The following is a 12,327-nucleotide window of genomic DNA, read 5'->3' as shown; positions in this document are numbered from 1 at the left end:
TTTTAAGCTGATTTCAACTCTCATGTGACTTACGCTTGCCAAGTGTGTAGTTAATATTCAAAAATCATTGTCTATTTTGGAGACTAGTGAATAAAAAGCAGAACATCGAGATGGCTAATTATAGAAGCATGAACATGCTTTACTCCACGAACATTAGTAATATGAAGATGTTAAAAACATACATCTTACTATACGATCCTACATAACCTACTCTCTAATGATCACATCATACTATTTTGCCCTGAGCATGAAATATTATAGCAACAGATTTTTAAATTTAGGATGAAGGTTAACTGTGTATTTTTCATAGGCCCAAAGTATCACCTGAATCTGGATATTAAAGGTTTACATGATGCACAAGGAATGATAGAAAGGTATATACTGCTCTGAGGAATTATTTCTACATTTAGCAAGGAGTACTACATGTTCGTATCTATTTATTTATTTATATTTATAAATTAATTTATATGTAAGTAATGTAGGCACACCCATTGACACTAACAAGAATCATCTGTCTATAAATGAAGTTCTTATGAGATGTTAAATAACTTGTGTATGTACATATGCAAACATACATCTTATATAAAAGAAATTCAGTTATCTTTACATAATTTAAGTCTATTATTACTGTTCAAGAGAAATTATAATTGATACTGAATTTTGAATAGAATTTTGAATACCACTGCTACTGGAAAACTTGTTTAATACTTTATAAAATCTACTCACAAAAATATAAAATACTCTCTTTTTCCATAAACTGATGGATAAATCATTTCCAGTAGGATTAACAAGCCAAATTCTACCCAGAGATATTCCAGCACACTGACATTATTAGAAACTTTATTTTGTTTTAACCCCATGTAAGGTTTAACAATCTTGAAAGGATAGTTTGTCTCTATAGTCTATAGAGTTTCCTATCTGTAAGATAAGGTGTTGTGAAGTTATGTAGCTTGCACAAGTTCTGCAGCAGCRACTAGACTTGAACCCGCATCTTTGAAGTCCCTGTCTTATCATTCATTTCCCCCTCTATGTCTCCACGTGATGTCTTGTTTCGCTTGTATAGCCCACTTTTGATTCAGCCAACAGTTTGCTATAGTTTGTTTAAAAATACCACATATCATTCTATAATATAATTGCAGTCATACTCTTGTTTACATACTATTAATAAACAAAACAAAACAAGTTGTCCTTGGAGAATAAGCATCTGGAATCCTTGAAGATCTCCAGCTGCATGACACCAAAAAGGAAGTAAAATCTTTGAAACAACTACTTTTAAAAAGCAATTTGGTAATGCAATGTATTATAAACCTATTCCTACACCAGCTATTATGACAAAAAGTAACTACAACAAATGTCTCCCTTAAAATGGAACACCATATTTAGAGGATGTTTACAGGTGATCTCGATAGGGAAATCATCTGTACAGAAGCACCCCTGATTATCTATTCCAGTCAGTGTCTCCAGGAGATGCTGTTCAACTGTTAACATGTTCAACATTAACATGACCAGAAGGATACAGGCACTTCTTTTTACTGGTATAGGATTCCAGTCAAACACCTAGCAGTAAAGTATTCAGCAGTGCAGCCCAGATGGACACTTGGGCTAAAGATACACAAGAGTTAGAACTGAGGATTATTTTCTCCTAGTATATTCGAAGAAAACATATGATTTCAAATAAAATTTGATTGCAGGTAGGGAGGCACCTGAAGTTGAACAGCTGAAGCCACGATACACGAGCACTCAGTTTGTAGATCAGAAGGGTATACAGGCAATGCAACCTAAAAGGACAAAGCCAAAAGGAAGAGAACGTATCTGCGAAGGTCTAATTTTCCCCCAATTTGGAGATCTACACTCTGCTAAGCAAAAATGATGGACACTATGTACTTAAAAAACCTACTATGAGAAGAGTGAAAATATGGTCTTCATCTGAATATACGTGCTAAAACGATCCCATCCCAAATCCTGCTACAGAGTGTGACAAGACAAGCTGCAGCATGCAGAAGCTTAGGAAAGAGTTGAGTTTGGAGGGAATTTAATTTCAGTTTTCAAAAAAGTTAAGAACAAGGGAATCTGGATTCTATTATAGCTCTATGATCACCACACCAGTAAAGAGATTTCTGAGTATTTATAGTTACTTTACAAAGTAAAAAGAAAACAAAAAACCCTTTACAAAGTCATATATATACACATTAAAAAGTATATCACAAAATATATTCTCAAATATATTCATCATGATATACACAGCACAGCAAAATCAAAGAATATATACTTATAAAAGGTGAATTAACATGTTGTATCTAGCTCCAAATGAAGTGACCCATATTACTACAAAGCCAGTGATCAAAGTTCCCCAAATATTAATAGAGAAATCTAAATTTTAAAAGGATGTTTAATACCTTAAAGAGTGTCTTTGTCCTTCTCAGGAGCTGGCAAAATGGGATATCACCTTCTAGCATAACATACGTACTTATTTGAGAATCTGTGCTGCTTTGTATGCAATGACAGAGTGCAGAGCTCTCTATTTGCTACAGTTATGCACTGATGATAAATTACGAGTGAATTTATTTTTGTACAAGTGAACAATCCTAAATGTAAATGTTTATTAGAACTTTTGTTACCGCCTCAATCGAAGACATTAGTTAACTTGCTATTGCAGTGCAGTAAATGACAGTTTGCCTCTTTATTTTACTTTTCATAAACTTCTTATAAACATGTATCTTTATGCTAATGACATTTTATATTTTAATATTTTATCTCAGATTTTCTGCTGGTCCAGTTACCAGCAGCAGCTGAATGGGTGAACTGACTGGAATGGTAATAACTCTAAGACATGTCTACCTAGATGAAGCTTAGAAAAACCTAGATTACTCTAGGTTGTGATGGAGTAAGAAAACCATGTGCAAAGTGKGTCAAGAGTTTCTGGGACATCCAAGAAGAGTTACAGATTCTTCAGTAGACAATGGCAAAAGAAAGGCCCATGTTCCTGATAGCTGTATCTACCTATCCATTGATCTATGAATAAATACAGAAGGATGAGAACTCTACTGCCTCCTGTCTGAGGAGTAAATAATACATATACATGGCAGATTGCTTGTGAAATGAATCTCCAAAAGTCAGTGATGCAAAATACAGGAACATGTATCAAATATGCAGTGAAAGTGAAATAAGGATYTCTCACTGGCAGCTTACAAGTATTTCACTGAAATAGTGGAAATACTACCTGGAAGGCTTGCTTGTATACTGCATAATAAGGATGGCACCTTCTGGGTACATCGTCCATAGCTAGCACCAGCATTTATAAAAGGATGCATTAGCACTTTTGCAACAGCTTGACAAAAGCAATCAAAAATGCTGAGCTCTTTGTTATTTTTGAACTCTGACCTGATCTCTCCTCCTAGAGAGTCTGCCTGTTCAGAGGCTTCTCTCTGATCTTGAGCATGTGAAACTGTTTGCCAAATTTGGCCTTGGAAAGATATTCTCCCTTCAATGGAGCTAACCAGGTTTGGGAACATTTTGCCGTACTATACGATGTGAGTATACAGATCATATGCGGGATCATTCATTTAAACAGATTTCAATACTCAACTTCCTCTAATTTCCCTGACAGAGGCATGGTACCACTGCAGGTAATCTTACCTTCCAAAGTCAAATGGAACARGTCCGTTAAAGTTTATCTTTTCACAAAAAAACTTAATCTATTACAATCATCAGCTGATCAGACTGTATTTCTAAATGTCAAACTTGTACTCTGCTTATGGATTCTTTGCCACTCAAAAGGCACTTCAGACAACTAGCTTTATTAGTCTGTTTTTTTCAGCATCACACACACATTGATCTTCAAACCACTGTAGTAAGTTGTATAAAATATCTTTCTTTCAACTCCAGACTGATGCCATGATTTCTATTAAGAAAATATAATCTTTGTACTCACCCCAGCCTTTGGTTTAGCTCCGGAGCTGGCAACTGAACAGGGAGATGCTACATCAGGAGCATGGATATTAGGATACAAGTTTGTTTGTGAGTGATTTACTGAAGCAATATCCATTCCACTTTCAGAACTAGATTCAACATCCTGTAAAAAAAGAATTAAGTCTCTGTAGTACATCTGAATATGAAATAAAAATCTAGTTCTTCTAAATAGCAGAAGTGTTTCTATAGGCTCAAACTCATATGCTTAGTTCTCTTTATAAGAACGTTTTTCCTTATTCTTTTCTGTTCCCTACACATTCTCTTGCTGTCCTTCTTTTCAATGATGTGGTGGTTTGCATTAGCTGCTGTTCTGAAATTATAAATCAACACTAACATCAAAGCTGAAATTCCCCTAAATGGTAGAATGCGAGGTAAGAAAAATCAATTAAGGGCTGCAGAAGTCTGACATTTTTCTCTGATGTTCAGTATTTCCTGTGTGCTCCCACCTTCTGTCTCTGGCAGCATTGTAAGCTCAGTGAACATCTGTAAACCATTACACAGCTGAAATGACATCACCATTCAGCATTTTATACAATTCAGAGGTACAACTCCTTAGGTTTTAGAATCAGCAAAGACTTACCAACCAAATGTTGCTTCTGGTTAAAATGCCCTTGCTTTTTATGGTAAGGTTACAGTCCCCTTTTTGAGAATAGAAAGAAGAAAAATAGGACACTTTATTTTTGAGGAAGTAAATACAGGCTTTTAAAAGTATAGTAAATGCTTGATTTATTGTATAGGATGAGGGTGGGAGATTTTCCTGCTTGTATATAAATTGTGACAAGTATCTGGCAAAGAGCTGACTACTTGTAGAACCAGTTAGATTCTGACGACTTKATTAGTCGAGGTGCAGTCTGTATGAATCATAGAATGGTTGAGGTTGGAAGGGACCTCCAGAGATCATGTAGTTCTACCCCCATTCTCAAGCAGGGTCACCTAGAGCATGTTAGACAGGGTTGCATCCAGGYAGGTTTTGAATCTCTCCAGAGAAGGAGACTCCACAACCTCTCTGGGCAACCTGGTCCAGTATTCTGTCTTCCTCACAGTAAAGAATTTTTTCCTCATATTCAGGTGGAACTTCCTGTGTTTGTGCCTGCCTCTTGTCTTGTTGCGTGGCATCACTGGAAAGAGTCCAGCCCCATCCTCTTGACATCCTTCCTTAAGGTATTTATAGACATCGATAAGATCCCCTCTCAGTCTTTATAGCCCTACGCTGGACTCTCTCCAGTAGCTCCATGTCTCTCTTGTCCTGGGGAGCCCAGAACTGGACACAGTACTCCAGATGTGGCCTCACCAGGGCTGAGTAGAGGGGCAGGATCACCTCCCTCGACCTGCTGGCAACACTTTTCCTAACGCACCCCAGGATACCATTGGCCACAAGGGCACATTGCTRGCTCATGGTTAACTTGTCCACCAAGACTCCCAGGTCCTTCTCTGCAGAGCTGCTTTTCATACAGAGACACAGTACACACAGAAAAGCCTGAACTGTTAACCCCAGCTGGTATGAGCCAACTCTGTACAGATAAAACCTCAGTTTCCTAATATCATGTTCCCAGAATGGCGGGAATACGGGGCAGACACGTCAGACGGTTCTGCTCTTGAACCGGAAGGAAATGGCAATCCTTTGATTCATTAATTCCAATTAAGTGTTTGGTCTGCCAAATGTAGTCTGATTGCTTAGACAGGTGCCTCTGCACAAGTACCCTACTGTGCTATATTCTGAAAAGGGTCAGTAATTAAAGTTGCACCTTATGTAGGTCCATGCATGTGAGTCAGATAGTTCCTGTGAGTGTCCATGAGTCCTCTGCAATGTGAAGCTTTGGGAAATGCAGCAAAGACACATCTCTGTAGCCTCTGCAGGAATCAGCTTGAGTCTAGCTGGTSTTACAAGCTGCTGCTTAGCAGAGACATTTTGCTACAGAGCACAACCATGCTCTCTGTCCCATTACTCAAGTTTCTGCATCGCATTCAAATGCTCTGTTACTATAACATCACTATGAGGCTGAACACAGAATATGTAAGTGCTCCGAAAACCAAACTGTTTAATCCTCTGATTTATAATACTCAAAGGCCCCCAAAGGCCTAGAAAATCAGTATATACAAACAGCATATACTTTATGTTTGATGCATGTTGTGTTTCTACAGGGCTCTGATACTGCCTTGCAGCACAGAAACTGGTACCATTTCTGATTATGTTGAAGACTTACTTAGGCAGATTGCCCAAACTCCCTATGTGGCAGCAAGAAATTAACTAAAATGCTAGCATTCATTGGTGAAGTATGGAGAAAATGCATTTCAGCTTTCCTCTACCATCAGCACCCAAGGTATACTGTGAGTACCTTGATATCCAGAGGGAAAAGTATAATTAAGTCCTTTAAAGGGACTTTAAGGACTTAAAATATAATTATATCCTTTAAAAATAAGGTATCATATATTCTTCAGGTGACCAAAACTACTGTAACTTTAATACTGCTTTTCTCAGTTACAGAATTACTCACTTGACTGTGCAGCAATATTGAACTCTGGCTTCAATAGGAAAAATATTCGTTACTTTAAAGAAAACACCACCAACAAAACCAAGTAATCTGGATGTCACCGTAGACATTTTGCGATGGCATTTCTCGAGTTTCTTAAATTGAAGTATAGCTGCAGAACATTTGTGTAAAATTAATAGGAAGCCTGTAAGAGAGCACCTTGACTCAGCCATTTCATGTTCTTCATAGTTGTAGGTGTAAACATCAAAAAAGTATCATATTTGTGAACTGTATAGTCTTCCTTCTCACAACTCTCAGCAAAGGATTCTCTGATCTAAATAAATGTGTAGGGTATTGCCCAGAGTTTTATTTCACATGACAGAGGATTTCTTAAGTGTGTCCACAAAAAAAACCCTGAACCCTACCTCTAGCAGAAAAACAAGACCTATAGCTCATACTTACTTCCAGTCCTAAATATTTAATGACACATACACATATGCTTGGAGATTGGTGTGATCCTGACTTCATGCTGCTTCTGTGTTTACAGTAAATGATAGTAAGAAAGCCAGACATTTTCTGAATCTTGTCAATCTCCCTTTCTTTCACTGGAGAACCTTTGATGGAAAGGAACCTTTGAAGGAAAGGTTGCCAAAAGGAACTAATGGGTGCCACCACTTACTGCAAACACACATATAAGCAAGGAGAAATACACAACAAATTCTTTTCAAAAAGAACTTCTGTTCTGAAATGGAACATTGATAAATATGATGAATGAAAGAAAGAAAAGATAAAGCAGATTCTGCTTAGAAGAGTAAGAAAGATTAAACAAACTCGCTCACAGGTATATGCCTCCGTTTGTATGTTGGGGTGCTGGATGGGGAAGAGCCTGCACTGAGAGCATTTTCAATATCCTGATCAAGCTGGTCCAGTTTCATAATTAACAGCACCATAGAATCCAGTCGTGATCGATCCCGATCTTCTCTCATTTCCTGAGGAACAGAACATACAGTTGCTAAATCTGAAAGGGTATATCTTGTAAAAGAATAAAAAACTCTCTATTTCTTATTTTGGCACAAAAGCACATTGACTGATAGCCCGAATAGTCTCTCTCTCTCTCTTTTTTTTTTTTTTTTGGGGGGGGGGACCTCTTATATCATCAATTCATTGAAATTGACTTGCTGCCAGCAATGCATTTTGTGTAAATATTTAATACGCCTCCATTACAACAACTAACTTTTTTTAAGAAAGAAATTTGCACAGTTGTTTGATACAAATGCACCATGGCCATTTCCTTGACTCAGTAGGCAATTTAGAGAGCTACTGAATCTAAAAGCGCCTCCAAAAATCCACCTCAAGTTAATTGTTTTGTTACACAACTACAAATGATTAGGGTTAATATTTGAGAGAAAAAAAAGGAGGAAGTTCAAAGAAGCCATTTTCCAGCTGTGGACAGCTGCAATTACTTTTCCTGTGCAACTCATCAGCATAATCATGGATTTTCAGTTCTTGCAGAGTTAATTCTGTCTTGGTTAGAAATTCTTGATATATATGAAATGTATTAATGCTATGGTAAACAGCATCATAGATTCTCTGGCTGGGAATAGAAGGGTGAGGGGTCATCACAGTCTTAAAAACATAGTTTACCCAGCCTATTTCCTTACACTCCATTTGTAGCAAATGGAAACAGGTAAGCTCCTGAAAACAGCAACTTAAATCAAGATCTTAAGATCATGGACTAAATAATGTTCTCAAGGAGCCACTTTCAACCTTTTCTCTTTATACAGAGTATAGCCAGTCTGCCTCAAAATTCAGGAGTATGAAATTGCCCATCAGTTCAGGGACTCCTTTATGGATTTCCAAAATAGGAAATTGTAAAATAAGGAAATTCCATTAATTTACTTCAAAGAATATTTTTATAAATCCTTTTGAGAAGTAGAAACAAAAATGTTATAATTACACCATTGTGCCCAAGAAGTAGGGAGTATAAAAGCCCAAACCAGACAATTTTGATAGGCAATAAACTGTTTTGCAAGCTATGCATAATTTTCTCTATTTAGTTAGGATTCTATCAGCAGGTTCTTAAAAAATGTTTCAAAGACTGCAAAACATGAATACAATGATTCCCACTAGAATTAAAGGAACTGTATAGATAAAATGGCCATATAAAACATAGCTTTTATGTTCTCAACTGCTGAAGATAGCACTGATTGAAGGTTAGTTAGCTAAACCTTAGAAAAGCAGAAATACAAATCTATTAGTCTATAGCAGTTATGTAAAATGTTATAGCAAAGGCTAAATGCAAGAAGACTACTTGTGCATTAAATTTTTTGTTAGTACATKATATTTTAGACTGGTTTGCTGAAAGCTGATGAATTTGTGGGACCTCCTGATGAACCTGAACCGAGTCCGGAATGAACCCGAGAGAGCGCTACCTCAACGCAACAGAGCCATCAGCAGCACAGGGCAAGCTGCGCTCTCTCTCAAACTGAAAACACAATGCCCCAAACAAGTCACCGAAACTCCACCCAGTTTCATTTTAACTGATGTTAAATTGTCTCAGGTTTGCAAAGTTTAGAGCAATTATTTCATCTAATTTGYGAGGACACAGGACTTCAAAAGTACAGATAAGGGTCTGGTAACAAAAAGGACACAACCTTCTTCAMACCATGCTGGGTGAGACTGTAGCATGATTTGGCCAATTTAGCTGTGCTGTAGAATGTAGGGAGGGTGGCTGTACAGCTACGAGAATTAGATTCCCACCCTAATGTGATTTATTTTAAGTATGTTTCTGTTAGCTTCAGTTGGAAATACAGCACTGAAAAGGCTAATCAACATAAAATTTATACCTCATTTAATGAAAAAACAGAAATGAATTACCACATCAAACAAAAGGAGCAGTGCTGATTGGGTATGTGTTAAAATCTCAAATCTCTCTCTTTTTTTTTTTTTTTTTTTTTTTTTTTTTTTTTTTTTTTTTTTTTTTTTTTTTTTTTTTTTTTTTTTTTTTTCTTTTTTTTTTTTTTTTTTTTTTGCTTTTTTAAGTGTAGGCTGGAGAGATAACAGGTGTTTTACGTGAAGAAAAAAAAAAGTTAACCGGATAAATCTGGAGTTTTGCCCGAGTAAATTGTTTGACTTATTCTGCCAAATTACTATAAGCTTGCTTAGCGGGTAGCAGATTGAGAATGTCGGAGARGTATCTGCGGAAGTGGAGAGGTGGCAAAATACTGTTCAAAGTGATATTCCGGCTTGACACAAACTGCCCAGGTTTGCAGGCAAATACTTCTTTCAGAAAACAATATTATYACCAGTATGGTATTTAGCTACATTATTGAGTACTCCTGTCAAGAGCAGCCAGAACCACACGCCACTGCYGTTAGCCTTGTTGTGAGAAGTTCTAACATTTTGACTACAGTTCTTTGCACTATTTCCTGAACATCACAGGAATTGTGCTGTCTGGTCAGGTCACTATTAAATTGTAWACATAAAAGCCTAAAAACTATACCAGGAAAATTAAAATATACAATAAAAAAAGCTAATCTTGTGTTAGGAATTCAGTAAGACGTACTAAATAAATATTATCATAGGATTAATTTATGTTTAGAGAGTTTTAGCCTTGATATTATCTATTAAATTTCTAAGACTTTTATAGCATATTTGTCTTTTTTGTATCTCCCTTGTGTGTATATTCTGAGATCTTGTTACCAATTTGTGATATGATCTAAAGCCAGCAAGATATTAACAATTCATTTGTTTTCTTTTGAAGAGATAGTATTTCCTTTGCATCCAGCCGCTCACATTTTCCCCCAGAATTTGTCTGGTTATCTTCAAGATTACCATAAAACCATATAATTTATATTTGTAGAATTACAAAAAAATCCTACTTGTATCATTATGAAGTTAAAACTCAAGTAGTAGAAGGTGCCTGGTTGAAGACTATCTCAACAACCTTGGTTTTTGCTGTTAGGCATTTGCATTGGGCAATTCCAGAATGTATCATAAAGATACATATCAGGCCAATCTTGGTATGTTCTTTGTCTGGAGACTTTATTTTCAACATGTCTCCAAACACAAAGAGGAAACACTTCAGGTCATGAACGGGAAAAGCCTTATTTCTTTAAAGTTTGATCCTTACTGGTATGATAAAGGAGTTAGTTAAAATTGAATATAGTCATGTGTTTAGAAATAAACACATYGTAGATTTGTCTATAAAGAAACAAAAGATCTTTTAATACTCCTAAATAAAGCATTAAAAGCCCAAAGTTAAGGTGATAGCATAAGAAATCCAAATATTTTTACAAGGAGAACAGTTCACTAATCCCAACTGTTATTACTGACAGCACACAGTGCTAAAGCAAYGAAAACAGATGAAATTCAGCCACTTTTTAGACACTTGTCATTTAGGGGCTATATTGTTATTTTAATGAATAACTCCCCCCCCCAGCATTTCTGGGTCTTCTGCTGCTCGTTTTGTCTTTTCAGTACGAAGCTCCTTTTCACATGGATTTACAAACTGAGGTTGTTGTTTAACCTGAAGTCCCCATGGCACCAACGCTCTGTGTYCAGGACACTTGGCAATTTCTGAACATAATGTGTTACAGTTTTGATTTTCAATGTTTCACAGCAAACAGGGTGCACAGGCAGCATTAGTCAGAGCAGTTCTAAAAATACGAAGTACCTCCTTTGTTCTGCTTTGAAGTTGCAGCTTTTATACCTATATTATCAGTACTTTGCAATGAATTTAGCCTATTCTGGAACAAAGAGAGAGCAGCCAAGCAGCACAAAATTAGCTGCGTTTGGATTAAATACATCTGTTTCGTGTTACCAGGGCAGAGCAAGCAATTGAGGCAGATACCCTTCACTTCCTCTGCCTCTTAACCTCCCTTTTTTTTCCTCTACACACGTTTCTTCCCTTTTCCTACAGCCACCATTTGCATTTTTACGCACTCACACGCAGAGTTTTCTGCCTGTTGCAGCCTCTTTCCTCACAGAGCTCTTCCAGYGGAGCAGGGCTGAAGCAAAGGCTACTTTTTGCAAACAAATGCAACGCTTGAAGAGTAAATACCACCGTAACTTTCACAGCGCGAGTGTCGTCTGCAAGTACGCAAATCCCCGCTGTGCGGGAGCGCTCCCGGGCCGGGCCAAGCTGGGCCGGGCCGAGCCGGGCTGGGCCGCAGTAAGCGCCCCGACCCTGCGCAGGGCCCTTCAGCTCAGCCCCCGCCGCCCGTCTGTGCCCGCTGGGGGGGACCCTTACTCTGTTCAGGATTGCAATGTCTGTGATCGATTTTACAAAATATTTGGTGCCTCAGTAGGAWAGAAATGGAGAGTCCCGTTGTCTTTTTGTTTTTTCTCCAGAAATGGGACAAAGAAAATTAGGCTGATAATCCAGAATGAGTTACGAAGTGAGCCTCATAGTAAAGACCTGGCTTAAACCGCTTAGCTGGTAGATACTGAAGAAATTATAACGTCTTTAAAAACATTTTCACCACAAAGTTAGTATTTTTTTTTAAAGGCAGTCCGGGCAACCCTGGAATTAAGGGAGGGAAACGCTCTTCTGGAGTCAGGTTTGGGCTGTAGACCCAAAGCGTGTTCACGCACTCAGATATCTCTCAGCTGGTATAAGCTCCTCGGCGGTGCCGCGTGAAGTAGCTACCSGTCACACAGAGACACGCCGCGCTGGGCGAGACCCGCGGCTCGGATGTGCGGACAGCTCGGAGCCCGAGAGGTCCCGCCCGCCCCGGCGGCACGGTGCTCCCAGTTCCGCTGCAGAGGAGGTTGTCAGAGGGGAGCTTGCAGGGAAGGAGCTGGCGGACTCGCCTCTGCTGTCTTTGATCTGCGGCCAGCTGGACTGACTTGAAATCTTTACTAATGTTACGTATTTCAGCTGGCA

The 12,327-nt window shown here is 38.0% G+C and overlaps 1 protein-coding gene across 4 annotated transcripts in view; it reads right to left on the bottom strand.

Moving 5' to 3' along the window:
- DLC1 (DLC1 Rho GTPase activating protein) overlaps positions 1-12,327 on the bottom strand; it is a 234,443-nt gene that overhangs the window by 162,399 nt on the left and 59,717 nt on the right. For 3 of the 4 annotated variants that reach the window (XM_085322780.1, XM_085322779.1, XM_085322781.1), the window contains exons 3-4: positions 7,280-7,429; positions 3,932-4,072 (exon numbers count right to left, since the gene is read on the bottom strand). In XM_085322780.1, the coding sequence (XP_085178906.1) occupies positions 3,932-4,072; positions 7,280-7,429 (291 nt within the window). The remainder of the gene's footprint in view (positions 1-3,931; positions 4,073-7,279; positions 7,430-12,327) is intronic. The other variant, XM_085322782.1, reaches the window with a different exon arrangement.

This window comes from Rhea americana, unplaced genomic scaffold (assembly GCF_003343005.1).
Source record: "Rhea americana isolate MKP2758 unplaced genomic scaffold, rheAme1 scaffold_8, whole genome shotgun sequence".
Classification (NCBI taxonomy): Eukaryota; Metazoa; Chordata; class Aves; order Rheiformes; family Rheidae; genus Rhea; species Rhea americana.
Note: the sequence above shows the minus strand (reverse complement) of the source record. Positions and strands in the feature narration are given on the sequence as shown.